This window comes from Bicyclus anynana, chromosome 8 (assembly GCF_947172395.1).
Source record: "Bicyclus anynana chromosome 8, ilBicAnyn1.1, whole genome shotgun sequence".
NCBI classification, from domain to species: Eukaryota; Metazoa; Arthropoda; class Insecta; order Lepidoptera; family Nymphalidae; genus Bicyclus; species Bicyclus anynana.
Window position 1 is genome coordinate 10,913,198 of NC_069090.1, and position 23,500 is coordinate 10,936,697.

The 23,500-nt window shown below is 35.9% G+C and overlaps 3 protein-coding genes across 4 annotated transcripts; 2 read left to right on the plus strand and 1 right to left on the minus strand.

Moving 5' to 3' along the window:
* Positions 1-5,205: 5,205 nt before the first annotated feature.
* Positions 5,206-7,713, plus strand: LOC128198316 (uncharacterized). The gene is made up of 2 exons (XM_052883000.1): positions 5,206-5,663; positions 6,585-7,713. Exons 1-2 carry the CDS (start codon positions 5,371-5,373, stop codon positions 7,474-7,476), a joined length of 1,185 nt encoding a protein of 394 aa, XP_052738960.1. The 5' UTR covers positions 5,206-5,370; the 3' UTR covers positions 7,477-7,713.
* LOC128198317 (uncharacterized) lies at positions 5,685-8,066 on the minus strand. Its single transcript, XM_052883001.1, has 2 exons — positions 7,710-8,066; positions 5,685-6,359 (listed from the first exon to the last, which is right to left on the minus strand). Exons 1-2 carry the CDS (start codon positions 7,885-7,887, stop codon positions 5,743-5,745), a joined length of 795 nt encoding a protein of 264 aa, XP_052738961.1. The 5' UTR covers positions 7,888-8,066; the 3' UTR covers positions 5,685-5,742.
* Positions 8,067-8,202: 136 nt separating this feature from the next.
* Positions 8,203-23,230, plus strand: LOC112047620 (protein ABHD18). 2 transcript variants are annotated; one of them, XM_052882998.1, is made up of 10 exons: positions 8,203-8,416; positions 8,568-8,652; positions 9,766-9,948; positions 14,831-14,943; positions 16,488-16,626; positions 17,022-17,111; positions 17,723-18,224; positions 18,432-18,872; positions 19,481-19,616; positions 20,259-23,230. In XM_052882998.1, the coding sequence occupies exons 1-10, from the start codon at positions 8,325-8,327 to the stop codon at positions 20,323-20,325; spliced, it is 1,848 nt and encodes a 615-aa protein (XP_052738958.1). In that variant the 5' UTR covers positions 8,203-8,324; the 3' UTR covers positions 20,326-23,230. The 2 variants fall into 2 exon arrangements, with proteins under 2 accessions (XP_052738958.1, XP_052738959.1); XM_052882999.1 differs by lacking the exon at positions 8,203-8,416 and having other exon boundaries at positions 8,568-8,663.
* Positions 23,231-23,500: the final 270 nt, after the last annotated feature.

Below are 23,500 nucleotides of genomic sequence, written 5' to 3' on the forward strand. Positions count from 1 at the left end.
TTCATGAGTGAGTGACTTTGTGCCTTTAACTATGTGGCCCATAGTTAGCGACCAAGTCTTGGATTTTACATAAGTCATCACTCGCAACACAAACTGTGGAAAGACTTCTTTAAGCACTGAGGAATTTTAGACGAAAAAATATTGCGGAGTTTCCCAAACGCTGTACAGCCGAATGTTCACTTGCGTATTGTAACAACTTCAGATCTTTTAATTAACTATTACATACAAATCAAGAAAAGATTAGTTTTTTTGTTGATAACACGCGCCTATTGTATTTTAATTTAATTATATTACGTTTATGTCTCAGACCAATTATATAGAAGGACGTGTATCGCACCCATATTCACAAACGAAATTTTCTGTCATTTTCTGAGGAAAACGAGCTTAGATTTGGTATATATCTTATACTAAACTAGAAGTTTTTGCCCGTTTTTACAACATTCAACTACACAAAAAGGTATTTTTACAGAGATCTTTAACCGACGAACACGATTACAACTATGAAACATCGATACTATAGAGACAGTTTTTATAATCGCATTAGATCATTGATCATATACTTTGGCAGAAAATTAACGTCTAGCGAGGCAGGTCCTTACAATAGTTGGACTGAGGTTTATGTACATGCTTTATTAACATAATATACAGAGCTCCAAGAAGAGCTAAATTTTTAGAATAGATAAATAAATTATCGAAAAAATATACCTATAGTAGGTACTTACTTAATTTTACTTCTTCACTGATAGAAATAGATGATTCACAAAATAAGGTCACCTAAGCCTTTTGTTTTTATTCTTTACAATTTAGCCCTTGACTACAATCTCATCTAATGGTAAGTGATAATGCAATCTACGAGTAAAGATGCAAGCGGGCTAACATAATAGGAGGAGCCAGGAGGATGAAAATCTACACTCCTATCGATTTTTACACAACATCGTACAGGAACGCTAAATTGCTTGACATTACGAGTACCTACGTCATTGCAGGTAGGGTAGGGCCGAAGCCTCCCACCAGCCAGACCTGGACCAATCTCAATCGGCCCAGCCGGAGATCGAAATCAGGACCTCCGACCTGTAACTTCTACAGCTAAGTATGAATGAACCCACGACCACTGCTGTATTGTTTGGCGCTAAGCACTGCGACATGACGGATACGGCGGCAGACACCTTGATATCTATTCATGAATGACATTCACATTCTACAACCATAAGAGGAAAAGTCTCGACAACTGAACCTTAGTCATAATTCCTGGGTGTCTGAATTAGATCGTGTTTCGTTAGAATTCTTTATGCGATAATGGAATTACCTTAGAAAGAGATTAAGAACTCATATTCGACTCACTGCTGAGCACGAGTCTCCTCTAAGAATGAGAGAGCGTTAGGCCAACAGTCCACCACGCTGGCCCAATGCGAATTGGCAGACACACACGTAGAAAATTAAGAAAATTCTCAGGTTTCCTCACGATGTTTTTCCTTCACCGTTTAAGACACGTGATATTTAATTTGCACATAACTGAAAGGTTAGTGCATGCCACGGGCCGGATTCGAATCTACACCCTCCGAATCGAAGGCATAGGTCATATCCACTGGGCTATCACGTCACTAGAAACAGATTACTTCTTGGAAAATAACAGTACCTAAGTTTTATATTTTAATAGCGTGGAAACCCTGAGCAATGATATTTTTATTATACAACACATAAACCTTCTTTTTTTTTGTTGATAACCGCATTATACCTAGTCCGATATTTACATACTTTAAAACATGTAAACATAAATAGCCAATATTCAAACTAATATTACAAAGAGGTAGATTATTTTTCCTGCTTATTCGTTACGATTTAACGCAAAAACTACGGATTTTGAAAAAATCACTACCCTTGTTAAAAACCTTGCGCACGCCACTTGGCATAGGTAACTTATTCTGACCACTGCGTTACTCATATTTTAATTAATCACTTGACTTGGTTTTACTTACCATATCATACCATAATATGTATTCTGTGATTATACTGTACTTACTAATAAGTTGTGGGCTGCTTAGCTGCTGTGATCGTGCATAATTAGTGACTAATCAATAATATAATCATCTCAGTAAGGCATATTTTGATAACGTAGCGTAGTGGAGGCGCGGCTTAAATAATATTGGCCTGTGACAAATAGTGTAGGTAGACCGTAGAACCGAAATAATAAATAACCTTTAAAGGTAATGTACAGTAGCTAAACTAAAGTAAAGCTACTTTACCTTCAGAGATAAAGTAGATTAGAACCTCAATAGCTCAACAGTAAGAGCGGTCGGACTACCACCGACGGGTGGTGGTTCTATCCAATGATGTTAAATACTGTTAGATGTGTTACTAGGTCATGAAAAATGAGGCGCTCAAAAGAGGAAATTTCCACATCTCAATGTTATAGGTGATTTTGTATGGAAGTAACTGATCTATAGTATAAAATTATCATTGGTTCGATCCCCGCCCCGTAATATTATACAGGGTGATTCGGTCTTTAGTGCGGATATTTTTTTTCGTGGTTCTGTATCATTAATAGAATATAAATCTACAAACAGTTCGATACATTTTATGTAATTTTTTTTTTTAATTTATGTCTCTAAAATAACAAAATAATGTACATATTATTGCTAAACAAGATATATTCAGCTTAAAAGTGATCTGGTGACGTTCTTTAGGTATCAAACGAAAATAAAATAAACGCACAATAGGGTAACCCTAAAATTCTGTTCAAAAGTAAATAACTTTAGCTAACGATAATTTTGTTATTTTTGAGTTAAAAAAAAAAAGAAAAAATACGTGATCATTAAATTTTGTTTATGTACAAAATATAAAAATATCCGCACTAAAAAAATTTTCTTCCTGTATTATGGGATTTGTGAAAAATATATATTTCATGTCAATTCTGTACATTGAAGATTAAAAAAAAAATAGTTTATATATCATCAATACGGAAGCCAAAAATATTTTGTTTTTATTTTTTGTCTGTCTAACTGTTCGTTTTTTATGTTGACCGGGCATCACGTCGAAACTACTGTATGAATTCAAATGAAACTTGGCAAGGTTTGATACCTTAATACGGGGAAGGTTATAGAATACTTTCATCGTGAAAATTAAATCAGAAGGTAGTGAAACAGGGGTGGAAAGTGTGTATGGAAAGTCCTTAATTTTTTTTAAAATTACATTACATTTGTAAAAATTGGTAAGTAATACCAGAATAATACAAAAAAATTTAATTCAAAATTTTTCAAAACTCTACCCCTAAAGGGTTACAAAGGGGTTGAAGTTTTTTATAATATAAATCATTAATTTTGAGTTATATTTGTGAATCTAGTTCTAACATACACTGATTTACCTTTCTGACAACTTTATTTAACTAATCGATAGACAGGCGGACATGGCCAAACGATAAGGGTATCTCTTAATGACAAATGCTTATAGAAAATTTACAGAACCTATCTTCTGAGCCACATCTGTAAGCTGTTTTCGAGGGTGATTAATAATCGCCTCTAATTTTAACCTTCAGAATAAGCTGGGTTTCAAAAAGGATATTAAGACAGATTGTACAGGAAACCCAGGAATATAAGCTCTCTGCTTAGCGTTTTTGGACTACGAAAAAGTTTTTGACCCTATCGAGACCAGGGCCGTTAATTCATTCATTCACCATTCATTCAGGTCGATTGGCGCTACAAGTGTTGAAATATTTGTACGATCCTTTACTTGTGCTTTCGAAGATGAGTTCAAGGTTTTGGACAGGAAATGTCGAAGTGTCAACATAAACACCGATTACATTTATCACTTAGATTTTGCAGACTACATAGTCATCTACATTGGCAGAATCGCTGCAAGTTTTAAGGAAATGCTAGACCGACCTTAGTCATTCCTCCAGGCAAGTGGGTTTAATATATACAAGTGTTGCAATGTTTGTACGATCTTTTGCGTCAAACGCAAAGTTGTCTTGGGAGCCCCCCAAGGCCCGGGGCACGGACCGTCCTTTCCGCCCCCTGGTAGGTCCGCTAGAGGGACCAATCTAGAAGTAGCTATACCTACAATACAAACTTATATTTTGAAACAAAAAAATGTTTTAAATTTGATGGAAATATAGGTGAACATATAAATATATGTAAAGTAGGTAGGAAACAATTTTAACGAACATAAAACTTCCACCTTTTTTGTCGATCGTCGGTTAAAAATAGGTAGACAGTGATCATCATTCATCATCCATATCAGCCTTATTAATTGTTACCGGAACCGACGGAATAATAAACTCTAAGGCAAGACAAGAGGTCTCACTAATGAGTAATGACTTCCGGACTTGGAATGATACTTTCTTTGCATAATACAATCCAGTATAGTCAACCAAGAGCTCGATTAAAAAAACTCATGATAACCGATCATTGGATTACCGAGTCTTTATGTAATATAACCTTTTTTGTCAGGAATACAACATGTTTATTGTTTAATTTTCAGAACTAAAATCCATGCATTATTAAAAATGTTCAACTTTCCTTACAAGGGGTACGATAAATCGTTAATGAGCTATATTGGTATGGAAGAAGATTTTGTTAAAAACATTTATTAACAATCTTAACATCGTAAATATTGATATTAACATTTTATTATGGCTCTAGCCCAGTATATTTTCTGCTCAGTTAGTAACTGAATCAATCGACCCACATGGATTACGTAAGTCTTTATATATGACCGACATCGTGGAAACAATAATAACCAAGTTAACTTGTTTTTACTATATTCGGATTATAAAAGCAATACAATTTATGTTTTTTTTTAATCCCAGGTAAAGCCCACGACTTCGTTTCGGTAGGAATTGCGTTGTATCCTCAGAGAATTAGATATGGTTTATCACATGTTTTTTTTATCTCTATAACCGATCTCAACGATAAAAGCCTTTAAGAAAGCATTTCAGTTACTCTTATTAGATGGTGATAAGTGCCTATTTAAATGGTACGTATGTAGTTAAGTGTATATCTCGCTACACTCCACAAATTAAATGACTCCATCAAAACTTAGGTCATGAGTAAGTGAATAAAGCCACTGCGGGTATTTGTGTAAAATATTACATGTTTAAGAATGAAATAAAAAATCAAAATATTCATTTACAAATATTTTGAAAGAATACAGATACGTTAATATTAATGAATGATATTTATATGCTTCTCTTTAACTGTTATAGGGCTTGTACACAAAACTGCGATGCGACGCGATGCGAATTCGCAACGCAAAAAATTACGACACGAATTGCTGCGATGCGATTTCGTGCGGCAAGGCGTCTCTCAGGGCGACCATTTCTTCGACGACCGTTAACCGTACTAAACGTATTTTAAATTGAAAACAGGTCGTGACATGGATCGTAAAAAGAAGTGTGCACTTTTATTATTGCTTAGGAGATACAGGAAAAAGAAACAAAGAAGATTTTGGGTTCATCCATTTATTACTATTATGAATCCCGTTGGAAACTATTTTCTTCTAAAATATAAAGCTTTGAAAACCGACGAAAAAAAATTTTTCGAGTATTTTAGAATGAGCATATTTTCATTCGAAGAGCTTTTAAGTTTATTATCACCATATCTTCAGAAACAATCGTACAAGGGGAGAATTCCTGTTATGCCTCTGGAAATGATTGGCCTCACTATCCGGTAAGTAAAGTAAAACAATAATTGTTTACATTAGTTTTTATTGAGAAAAGAGTTTTTAAAATATTACAATTCATAAAATTTACGAAAAATCAAAGTCTTCTTCAGTTGAAAGTGTGCTTAATATGCTTGAGTTAGAAAAATCATTACTGGGTGAATCAATTTGATCTGGTATGTTAGATGACTGTGGACGTATCAGTGGCGTTTGTTGAGATGTCGCAAAATGTTGAGTTTGATAGCCACCCTGGTAGTTGCTATTCGGATAGTAGTAGCCATGAGGTTGATGCAATTCTGTTAAAATTTGAAGAACTCTGCTCTGAAAGATTAGAGTTTTATTGTCATCTAATCTTTCAAGTGATGGTAGAATACCTTTAAAAAAAGATATGTGTCTATTCTCAGGTTCCTTTAAAATCTTTACAATATCATCTTCAAAATTATTAACCATCTTTCGTTTTGGTGGCTGCCTTTGGTAACGTGTTTTAGATGTACCTTCTTGATTATCCTGCTCATTTTCTGAATCATTTATACTAGTAGTGGTCTCATTTTGCAAATTTTTCTTAAGAAATTGTAATTGTTTGTACAGATGGTATTCTTTTATATTTTTGGATGCAGACCCTGACCTACTTGCATCTTTGAGTTTCTTTTCATATTTATTAAAGGTATCCTTAATCCCCCTCCATCTTTGTATTACTGAATTTCCTGAAAAAAAAAAAATAGACAATATTTAATTTATTCATTTATTTATTAATCTTTATTATTCATCAAATACCAATTGTACAGAATAGGCGAACTTAACGCTAGAAGCGTTGTCTACCAATTAAATAAATTAAAATAATTTATGTATGTTTATGTCGTTTTAGGTTAGTGTTCTTTACTTTTCAAGTATGTTATATAAATTAACTTTTTTTTCTATTTATGTTACAGATTCCTAGCGACCGGAAATGAAATCAGAAATATACATTTAGATTATTATCGAGGAATAAGTACAGTTGCTAAGATAATACGAGTAGTTTGTAATGCAATATGGAAATTTTGTTTAAATGCAAACATACCAAAAATAACACAACAGCTGTTTGAAGAAATAGCTGCGGACTTTAACAAGAAAGCCAACTTCCCTAACTGTATTGGAGCCGTTGATGGGAAACATATTCGTGTTCGTAGTCCCCCAAAAAGTGGATCACTTTTTTTTAATTACAAGGGCTACAATTCAATAGTTTTGTTGGCTATTGTGGACTCGAAATACAGATTCATCTATGTGGACATAGGCGCATATGGAAAGGAAAGTGACTCCACTATTTTCCACAACACGAAACTGTACGACTTACTGATGAGAGGTGATTTGCCTACACCAACATCAAGGCCGTTACCGGGCTTTCAAGAACCGGTTCCTTTTGTTTTTGTCGGAGACGAAGCTTTTTCTATTTCGAATAATGTCATGCGTCCTTATTCTGGCAAGCATTTGTCTGTTAAACAAAGAGTATTCAACTACCGTTTGAGTAGGGCAAGAAGATATGTCGAGTGTACTTTCGGCATACTGGCCAATAAGTGGCGAATATTTCACCGGCCCATTAACGTTTCATATGATTTTGCAATAGATATTGTTAAGGCTTGTTGCATACTACATAACTTTGTAATTAACCGTGATGAATTAGACACCCCTATTGAAATGATCATAGATAATTCCGAACTACAACCACTTCAACAAGGGTTGAATGTAGGTAGTCAGGTGGTAAGTGCAAATATAATTAGAAACGAATATTCGGATTACTTTACTAGTGAAGTTGGAGCATTAAGCTGGCAACTAAAACTAATTTAAGAATATACAATGCGGCTTGCATTGTTGCTCGCGTTCTAGGTAATAAGTCAATACAACAGGTACAAAAGGATCACATCGTAAAACATTAAAGTAGCTCGCTGTCGACGCCTAAACATTTGTAAACAATTTAAAGAATATTTTTTGTGCTTATATGAATAGAATGTTTGATTTGTAGGTAGTTTTAGTAAAAAGTAAAAAGAAGTTTTACTTAATAAATGTATTTGTGTACTTACCAAGTTTAGTTTTTTCATTGTTTTCTTTTTCCTCGAAATTTGGAAATAAACTTTTACACACGTCCTTCCAAGCATCTTGTTTAATGAATTTGTTTTTATAATCTTCATTACTAGTATCCCAAAGAACAGGGCGCTCCTCGATCAGTGATATTAAAAAATCAACGTCGTATTCTGTCATTTTTAAAGTACACGTCTTGCCCACACGCTGTCCCAGAGCGAACTAAAAATGGCGTCAACAAGTGTGACGCAACATCGCAGGAATGCGCGATGCGAATCAATTCGCAAGTTCTTGCGATGCGTAGAGGGAGCTCGCAGATTTTTGCGATGCGACGTCGCATCGCAGTTTTGTGTACAAGCCCATAGAGAGAAAAATAGCTAAGATTTTAAAAAGTTGTATATATTTCTGAACTAAGATTAAACAGCTGATAACTGGATGATTTTGACACTTTCTCAAAACCTGACAGATGACATTGACATTTGACAATTTATTTTCACATGATGTTGGTGACAATTTACAATACCAAAAAAAAATAACAGTGACGAATAATGAACGGCGCAAAATCAGATTATTATTAAATAAACAATCCACTTTTCAACCACCCACCTTTTGAAAATATGTCCGCTAGTAAATTAGACGCCGTTTACCGTAGTTTACTGCTTACGAAGTTTTTCACTAAAGGTTGGGGGAAACCTGAAAATTTACGAAGGTAATGTGTTTTGCAAGCAGTTTTATCTCCTTTATCTAATAATATATTAAGTTATACTGTGTATTTTTGTATAATAAAATAATTTAACGTCATTTACGTATTTTATGTATACTTTTACAATATTATACTTTTCAAAACACCTTATTTTTAGGTTATTTGAATTCAGGAAGACAGTGTCAAATCGTGATAAATGTTTCCCATTAGTTGAAAAAGATTACCCTGTAACAATCACCAAGGTAAGAACAAGGTATTTATATCTAACTTTCATCTCATTTTCTAATATTATTATCAGCTATTGTATACACTCAGTGTTATAGTAATAATATAAAAACATTATATTCTATATCAACACAACAACATGTAATGTTTATTACAGTAATATGATCTCAGATTCAGATACTAGATTTTAAACAATAGTTTAATTTTTTGTTTTAAAAGACTATAGGTATTTATGAACACAAGATCCAAAATAGATAAAGACTTATCTACATCATTCTATTATAGTTAAAGTTATATAATATGCTATTAGTTATATAAGGAACACCAGTAACCACACTACTGCTGAATTAAAATGAAAAATTATAATTTTCACATGTTTAGTGGTAAAATATTAAATATAAAGTTAGAATTATATCTGTCTCTAATGTTTGAAGCTAGTCTTTTAACATATTTCCAAGTTATTTCCATAGTTTTATAACCAAGTTCTTCTTGTATTTTAAATATTTATTTATTATTTATTTAAATATAAATATTTATTTATTTTTTAACATTTCTTAATATAACTTATCAGTGTGACATAAACTCATTTGAGTTTTTCCTCACACCAGCAATCATCGTCAGTACTCTAGAGTTCACAATCAATAAACAACATATATTGAAATAGTGAGTTGTATATCCACATCGAGTTGTGTATATTTATCAATACCAATAACACAATTTTTCATAGTAAAGTTTATAGAAATACAAACCACATTTGAAAATTTCAGCCTTTGCTGCTAGTTACAACCCTACCATAAGACCAGACCTATGCCAATTTAGAAAATATAAATTCTCAAACTGACCCAAGTTGGGAATCAAACCCAGGATCAGTTTGTTGAAAGCCACACTAGCAATTAACGAAAGAGCCTTATTAGCTCAATGGTAAAGAGGTCAGAGTCATCACCGAGAGGTGATGATTCAATCCCCGCCCTGTTAGACTATTGTTGTACAAACTCCTACTACAGTCTTTCCTAATTAGTTGGAGGAGAATGGGAATATTGGTCATATTTTACAAAGATATGGCAAATAATTCTTTTAAAAAAAGGTTGCTAATTTGCTAAATTGTTACATTTCTTTCTTATTTTCAACAGGAACAAAATCTAGCAGACTGCAAATTAATAGAAGGATATTTTCTCTCGCCGTTGGAAAAATTTCTGCCTGGCATAGTACCTGAGATAGCACAGAAGGCTCATTTCCAAATATTACTGCCCAATCATTGGCCCGACCCAAACTGTAAGCCAGTATGCCTACATCTCGCAGGAACTGGAGACCATGTAAGTAATAGTAATAGTAAAGTAGGGTAATGACGGCCTCTGTGGTGCAGTGGTATGCGCGGTGGATATACAAGACGGAGGTCCTGGGTTCAATCCCCGGCTGGGCAGACTGAGATTTTCTTAATTTGTCCAGTTCTGGCTTTTGGGAGGCTTCGGCCGTGGCTAGTTACCACCCTACCGGCAAAAACGTACCGCCAAGCGATTTATCGTTCCGGTACGATGCCATGTAGAAACCGAAAGGGGTGTGGATTTTCATCCTTCTCCTAACAAGTTAGCCCGCTTCCATCTTAGACTGCATCATCACTTACCATCAGGTGAGATTGTAGTCAAGGGCTAACTAGTAAAAGAATAAAAAAAAAAAAAATTGTAATTTATTTTATACTCCTAATAGCTTGCCACCATGTCAGGGGTGTAGCTACCGCCATATCAGCCTTATCAATGATATAGGGCATCAGGACTACAGGGGCTCCTTACGTGTGAATGTAATCCAGAATCTCATTTGATCTGGTGCTTCCCGAAAAAAAAAACATAAAATGCTACTTATAATACATATACTCGTACATACGAGTATATAGGTTTTTTCTTAAGAAATTACTGAAGTCAAAAAAGTCTTTTAGGCATTTTCTTTGTTTATTTCAATGTTCTTGCATTCTAGCAGAAAAAACTAAAACATCTTGTGTAGAATGTAGCGACAAACATTTTTGTACCAATTTTACTTTGCGGTGAAAGAGTTTAGGGGTAAATAAAAAATTAAAGATATTTTTCGGAATTTGTCGCTCGTCTATTGGGCCCCCAATCTAATTTTGATAAAACTAAGAGAAATACTTTTATAGATTTTCTTTAAATTTTATTTTTTTAATCTCTCATGAAGAGTAAGTTGTTCTTTACATTGGATTACAAGTACCCTAGGTCTTTTTCAATATCCCTGACAATGTGTATGTAAAATTGAGATAATCAGATAAGTAGTTAATGTGTGAAAGAATAAGGAACAAAGGAGCTCAGTTTTTACTCACATTTAAATTATATATGGATTCACGATTTAATGAAATTAAATGGAAAAAAATCAAGTCAATTGGAGCTTAGGAGTAATTGTTTACCAAGTTAAAAACCATAAAATTCTCAAAGCTTTCTTATCTCATGCTAGAGTCACATCTCTCTGCAGAGATGTAATATTCAATATTTAATTTTTTTTTATTCATTTAACAAGCATATTCTCATTTATTAATTAACTAGGAAACTTATTAAGTTATTATACTGCCCATCTACCTCTGAGCCTAATTTCATCGAAATCTATTAAGACAATTCTAGTGCAAAATGTTATATTCTAACATTTTACTACCCAAAAATTCCTATAACAGAGCATGAGAACAATTTATACGCATTTAGCGTTAAAGTTACAAAAATATTAACGCAGCTAGACAAAAGCGAAAGGCAACTCGACAGCGCGGGGTATCGGACTACTGGCGCCATCCTTATGTCACTTGCGGAACATAAAACTTGAAGAAGACTTTCGTAATTCGTAATGCCGGCGCTACATATGGCTTCAAATATTTGAACATTTAAATATTTATTTATTATTTACAAGTTAGCCCTTGAATACACACACCTGATGATAAGTGATAATGCCATCTAGCTCCTAGCCTAGGGTCCTAGCTGAAAATCAGTGCTGTATGTTCTTCGTTTATGGGGAGCCTATAGCAATATGCTGACCTTTTTCTAGGTTATGCCAAATATCGCAGGGTATATTATTCTTAAATAATTGTGATGTGTGGCATAATGTAGTAATAAATATATTTTCTTTATTTCTTTCTTTCTATCTAAGATGAAAGCGGGCTAGCTTCTAAGGAGTTGAATGAAAATCCACACCCCTTTCAGTTTCTACACATCGGACCGGAACGCTAAATCGCTTGGCGGTACTTCTTTGCCGGTAGGGTGGTGACTAGCCACGGCCGAAGCCTCCCACCAGCCAGACCTGGACCAATTAAGAAAACCTCAATCGGCCCAGCCGGGGATCGAACCCAGGACCTCCGTCTTGTAAATCAACCACGTATACCACTTCTTCCACTTTTGTTTACTATGCGACTAAATGAAATTAAGACAATAATTAGGCATCTTTTGTTCACATCAGTTTCGACGCGCTAGTGACATTTCTCTAAAAGTATAAAATCTTTGACGATGATACGTTAAAAAGCAGTCACCGCTCGGTAATGTACCTATATTTATTAACCTATATATATATTTCCTTGCACTTATTTGAGGCCGGCATAAATAATATTTAGTGCATGAATAAATATAAATAATAGTGTATTAATGTATTGCATTAATCATACGATTCTTGGCCAAGATTGTGCATAGACTGTGGGTGGTGTTAGTAAACAAGTTAGTAAACAACTACTATGTGTGTATTTATACACATACATTCTTTGTTATCCACGTGTAGAAAATAAAATTTATTAATAGAGATACGATATTTAACGTAACGTACATACGTTACGTTAAATATCTTAAATTAACGTTACGTTAATTTAACAACGTAAAATGATTTACAATAATGTAAAATTGAGGCCCTTGGAAAGTCGTTCCGCCCATATCTTCTGCTTCTACCTTCCGGTGATGCAGCTGAGTCCCCATTAATTAAACCTAGAGAGTTGTAGAATCAAGTCAATATTTGAGTATGCTTAAAACGTGCGTAGAAAATTTTCCGTCATAACATTTAGGTGACAGTTTCGCGTGTATTTGTCGGTTTTTCGCGGATAATAGCAAAATAAATAAATTCGTCATTATTGGTTCTTTAGATTGCGTCATATTTTTTATTTTTGGGTAGGTGTCGTTTCTAATGACGTAAGGCCGTTAGAAGTTTTTTTTTACTCTGGGATCTCTATACTCTATCTCTGGGATATACTACAATTACGTCATATCTGGGATCCGTGTTAGCCCAGTGGATATCATACCTCTGCCTCCGATTCCGAAGGGCGTAAGTTCGAATCCGGTCCAGGCATGCACCTCCAACTTTTCAGTTGTGTGCATTCTAAGAAATATTACGTGTCTCAAACGGTGAAAAAACATCGCGAGGAAACCTGAATACCTGATAATTCTCTACGTGTGTGAAGTCTGCCAATCCGCATTGGGCCAGCGTGGTGGACTATTGACCTAACCCCTCTCATTTTGATAGGAGACTCATGCTCAGCAGGGAACTGAATATGGGTTTATAATGATCATATCTATCCAATTTTAATGGCCTACCCTTCCGGTATTGGGAGAGCGAGATTTAGTTCAATGCTTAGACCTTGTCTAGAATGGGACTACGCCAGACTCTTGACTCGAATACTAGGGACGCCTTGTCCAGTTAACGCGCGAACTCTAGAGTGCGCGTTCAACTACATGTTTCATACTGAATTCCTCTCCAAATGCTCGCGCGTAATACGGCGCCTTGTGGACGCAACGGTCGCGCGTAATACGCGCGAGAGAATCGCGGCGAATTCGCCCTTTCTGGACTAAGTCTAGACCGTAGTGTAGGGCGATAATGTGCTCTATGAGGCACTGTGGTGCAACTTCCTAACGGGTACGGCGGTACGCTTCTATTCCTCTTAAGAAAGTTCAGTATTTCACAGTCCGGTCCAGGACTCGAACCCTGAACCTCATGATTTGAAGCCACATATATTAACTACTGAACCAACAGGGTAAATTAGAGCAGTTTTACTCTATGTAATTTCACACTATCTAATGCGTAGCTAAATATAACTTGGGGATACGATCTTGTTTAGTAAATAAACAGCTTGTTTACATATGTTTTGCGTTTATAATAATAGTACAAGATGATGGATATAGGTAGTAAACAAAACAAAGCTGGCGTCTTTGCCAACATTATAATGTAATCGAAGGATATCTTCATGGTAACTTCCTCAAATAAAGGATGATTTATGTTAGATTAGACCGTTGTGGGTGTTAGTGTTGTAAGAGGGCAATCTTTAGAGTTAGCACAAACTTGGTGTGTATAATATCGATATTAGGAAGACAAACAACGTTTTAGCTATGAAAAAAATTATAACTCATTAAATAAAGACTAAACCTGCATCATATCAGCCGATGGACGTCCACTGTAGGATAGTCCTTTTGTAGGGACAAACATCACGACCCTGAGCCGCCTGCATCCAGCGAATCCCTGCGACTGGTTCTTCAGCGGATCTCCTCATTTCTGATTTGATCACGCAGAGATACTCCTAGCATAGCTCGTCCCATCGCCCGCTGTATGACTCTGAGCCTTCTTATGAGGCCCATAGTTAGCTACTAAGTCTCGGAACCGTAGGCTATTACTGGCAACACGCATTGTTCGAAGACTTTTGTCTTGATTCTCTACGTGTGTGAAGTATGGTCAGCGTGGTGGACCTAACCCCTCTAATTCTGAAAGGAGACTTGCTCAACAGTGTGCCGAATATGCTTTGTTAATGATGATGATGATTCTGTTACCGCCCGTACAAATCAAATCATTCTATGTATTGTGAGTTCATAATTCTGCCGTATTTTGTTCCTATGTATTTTTGTGCAATCCACGGCAGCTTCACAAAGATGCTCGACATGCCTCAGTATATTCGACAGTAATATAATCGCATACTGCATACTTTAATATGCGTTAATACTATAACCCGCTAACTCGCATCGGAGCAGCGTGGTGGATCTATAAGCTTTTATATCCCTTGCCCTATAAGTAGGGCCTCCGAAAATTTAACATTATCACCCTAAATTATGTTAATGTTAAATTGTCGACCACTATCAGATGTTAATGATAATTACCGAAACCGACTATTTAACGTGCTCGCTGAGGTGCGCCGGTATAACACCACAAAACTCCATAAAATGTATCGTAACATTGTTCTCATTTCAGTTTTTTTGGCGAAGACGAAACCTAATGGTAAAGCCGCTGTTAAAAGAAGCCGGTATTGGTGGGATTATCCTTGAGAACCCCTTCTATGGGCTGCGGAAACCCACGGACCAGATGTAAGTTTTTGTTACACATTCACTAAATATAATGTGTAAAGAAATATCAATTAGATCTATTAGTTATATGTCACGTAGGTAAAAAGTTAACAATATCATGTAAATTATTATGTTTGTATGTGTTTGAAAGAATAGTTAGATTATTATAAAGCACGTTCACTTATTAAATGACAACAAATATCGAAGAATTTGTAAAGTTTTCAGGACTGATATACAGGACAAACATCAGTCTTAGCCGAGGTCTGAGCCTCGAAAGGCAATGTCTTTAGAAGAGTCGTTCCATCAAGCAAGGTTCTTCTTCATCTATCAGTCGGGTTCTCTTTCTGCGGACGTTGTAACTCCCTTTTTTTCGTTGAGGAGTAAAAAATCCCTGCGGAGTCCTGCCTGTCGGATGTCCGACTTGCACCACTTAAACAATGTGTTCTGTACTCCAAAGTTGGCACAGGACCGCAATGCATTACTTCATGCCATCCTCTTGAGAATCTTCTCTCTTCCTCTTCTCATATTTTTCTCTATTCTCTCTTCTCCTTATTATTTTTTTTTATTTATTTATTTACGTAAACTTACAATATACATATAGAGACATACACAAATAATATATAACTAGCTCACATTGACTTATACGTACATCTATGACAAGTGCACACAACATTCACTAAAAACTAAAAAACATGTAAACAGTCAAATACCACACAAGGAACAAAATAACAGATATAACTTAACTTAAATTATTATGGGGAAGAACTCACCGACAGATGATCGGTGAGTTTTTTTTTAAAGACACTATAAGAATTGGAAAATATGTCGATGCCAGGTATAGAACGTGATAGTTCATTATATTTTGCGCATATACGAGCAACGGGGGCTTGGTTTCCGAGATGTGTTCTAGCGAAAGGGATATGAAATGTTTTACGCTTCTTGCAATGACGGGGATATCTAATCGGAACCGAAAGACAGACCCGGTCAAGTAGGTTGCTGCACTTCACCTCATAATGTACTATGTTATGTAAAAAACATTGGTCGCGTATTTCTCGCCTACTGCGAAGAGACATCATTTTAAACTTGGCAAGTCGTTGGTTGTATGGTTGCCTGTGTGAAATACCACTAGCATGGAACGCAAGGTGTCGAGTGAAGGCACGCTGAATGCATTCAATGCGTTGAGAGTGGACACTATATGATGGATTCCAGATGACGCTGGCAAACTCAACACAACTTCTCACAAACGCATTGTAAAGCACAATTTTAGTTTTCTGGGAGAACCCTTTAGTGTTGCGCCTGATAAACCCTAGTACTTTCGCGGCTTTTTTAACAATGTTGTTTACGTGTGACACAAAAGTTAACTTGCTGTCAATAGTAACTCCCAGGTCTCTAATTTCCTGTAACTCTTTTAGTACCACACTACCGATCATGTAACTAGAGACAAGTGGTTCTCCTCATCATCTCTCTTTATCATTAAAGCTCTAAACCCTAGGTATATGTACCTAATCATCATCATCGTAGAGTTCTAATTATTTTTTTAAATAAGAAATATATTTGTTACGCAGCCGGTCGTCTCTACACAACGTGTCGGATATCTTCGTGATGGGCGGCTGCCTGATCCTGGAGTCGCTGGTGCTCTTCCACTGGTGCGAGCGCAACGGGCTGGGCCCTCTCGGCGTCACCGGACTCTCCATGGGCGGGCATGTATGCAGTTACTGATACTAGATCGACGCATTTAACTTATACTAGATCTAAGCATTAACAGTTATTAGACCGATGCATTAACTGATACCATATCGATCGGTGTATTCATTATCTCTTACTAGATCAATACATTAACTGTTATTGAATAGATGCGTTAACTGTCATTAGATCGATGCATTCTCTGTCACTAGATCAGTGCATTATCTGTTATTAGACCGATGCATTAACTGATACTATATCGATCGATGCGCTATCAGTTAATAGACCTATGCATTAACTGATACTATATCTATCGATGCATTCATTATTTATTTACAAGATCGATGCATTAGCTTTGGCTTTATATTAATAAGGCTGTTTATAAAGAGTTCATTCGAGTATTTCATAATTTACAGATGGCATCTTTAGCTGCAACGAACTGGCCCAAACCCCTGGTGTTGGTCCCGTGTCTGTCATGGGCAACTGCATCTGCTGTATTCTTGCAGGTATACTTGTTTTAGCAGACTCAGAAGTGGATTACAAAAATAAGAAAACCAATGTCGAGCAAAGGTTATGATTTACAACATTTGTCAAGACAACATAATAACAAATCAAACTGTAACCAATATAAAACTCTAAAATGGCAGAGAAAGACCTTGAGTGGAGTCACGCACTTGTGAACGTTGTGTGTAGGATTAAAGGCGCCTTTGACAGTTAACCAACACTCCTCTTTTCCACTCAAATCACTCTCCCAAGTAACCCGTAAAGAATTACATAACAAGAAATGTAGACGGTTCGAACGCCACGATCATACTGAATCCGAACGTAGGATGAGCGCCTTATATCGCAAATCCCCGCCAACCGATCGCTACACCTCTCTAACTCCCTACTCTTAACGGAAACAAGTGGCGCCACCTACCGTGGGCATGAGCCAACACAAGATGGAGCGACTTCATATCCGTCTCAGACTACTATTTCCTACACTTGTATTACCTATTTCATTTGATATAATATATATATATATATATATTACTTACAATGTAATTATTAGTATTACGATGAAACTTGAAACTAAAAATTGTATATAAATAGTGACTGAATAAAATATTTTTTCAAGGGAGTAATGTCGCAGTCTATCAATTGGGATCTGTTGGAAGATCAGTACCTCTCTGATGGTGTGTATAGAGAAAAGCTATCGAAAATGGTCACAATAGTCGACGAAGCTTTCCTAGCCGGGAAAAAGTTCGCTAGAACATACTCTATTAACTTTAATACTCCAGCTAATCAAACACAAGACCCTATCGTGGATTCTTTAAAGTTATCTGCATTCAAGAATCTAGATATTACGTATAAAGAATCCAGTGCCAAAGCTATTGCTCAAGACTTAGATAATAATAAAAATGTGATAGGTTTTAAACCAGAAGTGCCTAAAAGTGTAACGAATGAATATAATTTGAGAGATGAATGGAAAAAACTATTAAACGACAATAAAATTAGTCAAGATCTATACGAAAAACTAACTTCGAATAAAACTTTTGAACTCGAAGCGCAGGATATAGAAGATATAAATAAAATAAACGATGGTCAAGTGAAGGATTTACTACTTAAATTCACCAGCGGTAAGTCGATGTCGAAGTCGAAATTATATTATTTGTCAAAGTTCTTTTTCCAAATCATTATTTGATGAAATTTCAAATTTAACTCATACTCATCAGACTTATAGCAACCAAAACTCTTGACCAACTAAAGATATTTTTTGATTAATGAACGATTTAAAGTAACTATAAGTTATTTTTTTATAAAAAAATAAAAATATTTTCTTCCAGATGTAGAGAAAGGGTCATTAATGGAAAAAGTAAATATATGTGAGCCCAGTAAGCCTAATTTGGCTACTGATGTAAATAATAATACTATAATTCCCGAGTCACAAGAAACTAACACGACTAGTAATGTGATAGCACATGAAGAAAACAGTAAAACAAATATTTTAGACAATAAAACAGCAAAATTTGAAACGACATCTGTTAGTGATAAATCAAATTTGCCAGCCATCAAAGATAATAAAGAGAAAAAGCCGTGGAACATATCCGATCTTACATCTGATTTGTGGATCAATTTACCGTTCATGAAATCGAACGGGAGGAAGATAGATATAAGCAAAATCCACTGGAGGGACAGAGAGGCGCTACAGTTTATGAGGGGCATAATGGACGAATGCACACATTTGAGCAATTTCTCCATACCCTTCGACACATCTCTGATAATAGGTAAACACATTTTTGATTAGATTAATTATATATACTTTTTACTAATTCCTTCATACCCTTCCACACATCTCTGATAATAGGGAAACACCCTTTGTTTACATTACTTTTTACGAAAATCACGTCTTAGTTCCTCATGCACTTAAATATATCAAGATTTAAGACTACTTGTACATATGTTTTTTGTGACTATTGTTGCTAGACATCCTAGAAAAAAAGCTAGACGCCGCAGTTTGGCCATAGCCTTCACTTCAGTGCGTCGGAGTCGAATGAAATTAAATAAAATCTGATAATTTCTGGCCTTTTTGTTGTGGTGTTGGTACAAAAAAACAACCATCATAGCTGTCTGTTGAACTGTCTATCATTTGATAGTGATAGTTACAGAAACAAACAATCATATTTGGTGATGGGGCGAGCCTCAACTCGTGTTGTAGTGGTAGGTGTAAGTTCCACAACTATAGTAGAGAGTAAATTATCCCTCGGCCGAGATAGTGCTGTGAATGGGCCGAGTGGGTGTTTAGTTTTACTTTTGAAGTTGCGACGAGACACGCAATCAGTTCTATAGTTATAGTCTGATGATGATAGCCATTAACCTTGGCACGTGTGTACAGCGGTGTGCGCTCGGCACGACGCGTACGTGCCGCGCGAGGACGTGGGCTCGCTGGAGGAGATCTGGCCCGGCGCGGAGGTGCGCTACGTGGACGCGGGCCACGTCTCCGCCTACATCCTGCACCAGTCGCTGTTCAGGTACATGTATTTGTTGAGTGCTATACGTGTGTGCAGCGGTGTGCGCTCGGCACGACGCGGCAATGTGGCGGGACAGATCGAAGAGCAGATGGACGTTGGGGTCCCAAGGTGCTGGAATGGCGACCCCGCACTAGAAAGCGCAGTGTTGGTCGACCCCCCATCAGGTGGACTGATAACATCCAGCGAGTCGCAGAGATTCGCTGGATGCAGCTGGCTCAGTATTGTGATCTTTGGAAGTCCTGCAGTGGACGTCCATCGGCTGATATTATGTTCATCATGAATAGATAATAATTTATTTATTTTGCTATCATCCGCGAAATGCCAACGAACTCATGCGACAACGTCACCCAGGTCCGACGAAATACTCTCTACGTACGTTTCACCCCGAAACCGGAGCATCCTCAGGAGATGTTGACTCTACGAGTACAACGTGCAATTGTAAAGCTTTTTGAAGTGCTAACTTCGTATGGGAATGTAGAGCGCTTTTTAACGTAACGCGTTACGACGCCGCTCTCTCGGGCTTCCTTTTCTCTCTACAAGCAGGTTTAAGGTAATACTTCTGTCGAGCGTTCCGTATATTTATTTTTTTTTAGTTCATTTGATTTCGCACATTATCACAAATAGCTGCGTTTTCTTTTGCAGATCATGTATAAAGGAGGCCTTCGAAAGATCCAAAAAGAAATGGAAGGATGGGAAACACGTTGTTTGACGGCGGTGCAAGATGTTCACGACGACAGAGCAATGTAGCTAACTAGAACACTGAGCCTTTATGCATTAACAGCCTGTGAGTGCCAGACCTTCGTCATTTTATATACAAGTTGAAAGTTTGTCAGCTCAGGCTATTATAGGTAAGTCATCATCATCATCATATAAGACGATGGACGTCCACTGCAGGACATAGGCCTTTTGTAGGCCATAACATCACGATCCTGAGCCACCTGCATCAAACGAATCTATGCGACTTGTTTGATGTCGTCAATCCACTTGATGGGAGGTCGACCAACACTGCGCTTTCTACTGCGGGGTCGGCATATTTTATATTTTATACGGGATACCGTGAGAAGTCATGTCCCCAACCATTCGTTGTAGACCCTTAACCTTTTTGTCGTTAGGGATAAATTTGTATCAATAACGAGGTCATCAAAAACTTAAACCAACCAGCTGTTTTTTTTTTACTGCTGCTTATTTAATAGTTATACAACTTTACAGCCACAATGTCTAAGAAATTTTTAATACCTAGTATTTTTTTTTTTATTCTTTACAAGTTAGCCCTTGACTACAATCTCACCTGATGGTAAGTGATGATGCAGTCTAAGATGGAAGCGGACTAACTTGTTCGGAGGAGGATGAACATCCGCACCACTTTTCGGTTTCTACACGGCATCGTATCGGAACGCTAAATCGCTTGGCGGTACGTCTTTGTCCGTAGGGTGGTAACTAGCCACGGCCAACAAATTAAGAAAATCTCAGTCTGCCCAGCCGGGGATCGAACCCAGGACCTCCGTTTTGCAAATCCACCGCGCATACCACTGCGTCACGGAGGCCGTCAAAATATCCTGAATCCTAAAATCCTGATGACGCTGCTCACTGAAAATTAACTTTTATGTGTAATCAATTGTAAAAATGCTCCACGGATACTGGACTATGTGATGTAATTGTCTGACAAACTATCAGTTTTTATAACACATGAAAATCTGGTTATAACCTTCTTTCAATGTATATGTAATGTTTTTTTAGTCATTTCACCTATTTTTTTTTAGTTACCAATCGTAACACACTTGCTTTTTATGTACAAATATTCCTTTAAAATGGTCTCATTCAACCCTGTTGTATCTAATACATACATCTTTTAATGTGTTGATATCTTTATAATACATACTTAATCACTTACCTATCATTATACAGGATGCTCGGGAGTTTTTCCTATAACTTCAAGGTATTAACTTGTACGAACCGAACTGCATAACTAATATATTATTAATTAGAAAAAAATTGTTTACAAGTAATTCAAATAATACCGACTATCCATGTAACACACGCCTTTACCACGTGACAGAGCGACAATGGCTTTTAAAATATAAATACGTCATTATAATAAGGATGCGTATAATGGACACATTTTAAGATCTATTTACAAAAGAAATATTATTTACTCCGAAAGTATTCATTAACCGACTTCCAAAAAGGAGGAGGTTCTACGTTCGGCTGTATGTATGTTTTTTTTAGAACACATATTCGTTGAACATTTTGAATTAATTTTTTGCTAAAGAATATAACCCTAAAGTTATGGTTAAATACTCCCGAGCACCCTGTATACATTATATCATGTTGCTCAGAGCTGTGAAATTTATTATGAGTAATAGTTATATAACTAAAAAAATATATTATGTATTAACCTAGTTTTAGAGTGTAAATTTTTCGTCTAATATTACCTGTTGTGAATTTAACGAAACATTTAAGTCATTAGAAAAATTGTGCAATAAATTTAATGTCGTGCCACATGCTGTTTTAACCGTATTTATATAACATATCATTAAAAAAAATATATATAAAGTACCTAATAAAAATAATACGTAGGTTTTCCAAGTGCATAAATACGGGTCAACCGTATTTTTTACAAACGTCATAGCCCAGAAGGTATCTCTAATAGCCTTCTGCAATCTAATTCACTAACTTTGACGTATGTCAGTTGACATATAATATATGTAGGTACCTAATTGAGATTATATGTGGCAAATGTCATCTGGTGCCTACTGACATCCCATCGTGGATACTGTAGGATACTGTAGGTAGAGTCCTTTTCATGATAGAAGTCCGCGGCTAAAACCTGAACTGCAATTGACAGCGTCTTACACAAATGACATTAAGACCGCCATTACCAAACGACGATGACGTCATTAAGACATTAGCGCTTTGACTGGGGGACTTCTTGCATGAAAAGGACTATAGGTGACATTTCTCAGATGATTGTGATGTTTATTTTAATAAGGTTGTTAATAAATACCAAGTTAGTGAATAGACCAGCAGGGCTATGATGTTTGTAAGCGAAAATTCGTAAATTGCAATACAGTTTGTAATAATGGTATTTAGCCTTCTTGAATAGCGGAATTGATGAAAATGTCCCACAAATTAAACATTCAGTTGTTATAAAATCACCTTTAGCTAATATCACTGGTGTGTTCACTATATAAAAAATAACTTAAGTTTAAATAAAATATGTGTTTTAATTACTAAATTAACGATAACTCATGTTTAGATAACTATTAACTTTGTCAGTTGTTAGTTTTAATTAATTGCAAAATGCCATAAATCCTTTCGACCGTGCACAAAAATAAAAAATAAAAATCTATTATATCCGTTATTAACAATGATTGAATCATGCGCCGTATGTTTTAAGTTTCCTATCCTCAAGTACAAAATAATTATTATTTATAAAATAATAGTCTTTTTTGTTAATTATTTTGAACGTGTGTATAGTTTAGAAATGAATTTAGTGAAACGCTTCTAGATGTTATTTATTGTTAACATTTTTAAAAGTGTATAAATAAGTGTCTCTATTGAGATTGTAAAGTGTAAATTATATTTTTTGTACAAATAAATATTTTTTTTTCCATGGATAACTGTTGTTTTTCTTATAATTCAAGGTAAGGTAATGGATGCTTTAATGGACAATGGAAAGTCAAGAGTCAACTGCCTTTTAGGAGCTTTGGGAGAACCCAAAACCCAACCCAAGGATATTAAAATTAAATTTGGTTTAAGTATTTTAGCTTCCTTTTTTTAACTAAACAAGTCATTCATCAACAAATATTGAAATAAAGTTTTACCTACAACCTCAGATTATACAGATAGGGCGTATGGAAGACGACGGTGTCGTAGTCGCTCCA

Bases quoted from the DNA above. Each gene is read 5' to 3' on its own strand.
- LOC128198317 (XM_052883001.1), bottom strand. From the start codon at position 7,887: ATGACAGAATACGACGTTGATTTTTTAATATCACTGATCGAGGAGCGC. The intron at 6,360-7,709 runs GTAAGTACACAA...TTTTTTTTTCAG, and splicing joins CAATGAAAAAACTAAACTTG to GAAATTCAGTAATACAAAGA.
- LOC112047620 (XM_052882998.1), top strand. From the start codon at position 8,325: ATGTCCGCTAGTAAATTAGACGCCGTTTACCGTAGTTTACTGCTTACG. The intron at 16,627-17,021 runs GTATGCAGTTAC...CATAATTTACAG, and splicing joins GACTCTCCATGGGCGGGCAT to ATGGCATCTTTAGCTGCAAC. The intron at 19,617-20,258 runs GTACATGTATTT...TTTCTTTTGCAG, and splicing joins CTGCACCAGTCGCTGTTCAG to ATCATGTATAAAGGAGGCCT.
- LOC128198316 (XM_052883000.1), top strand. From the start codon at position 5,371: ATGGATCGTAAAAAGAAGTGTGCACTTTTATTATTGCTTAGGAGATAC. The intron at 5,664-6,584 runs GTAAGTAAAGTA...TTTATGTTACAG, and splicing joins ATGATTGGCCTCACTATCCG to ATTCCTAGCGACCGGAAATG.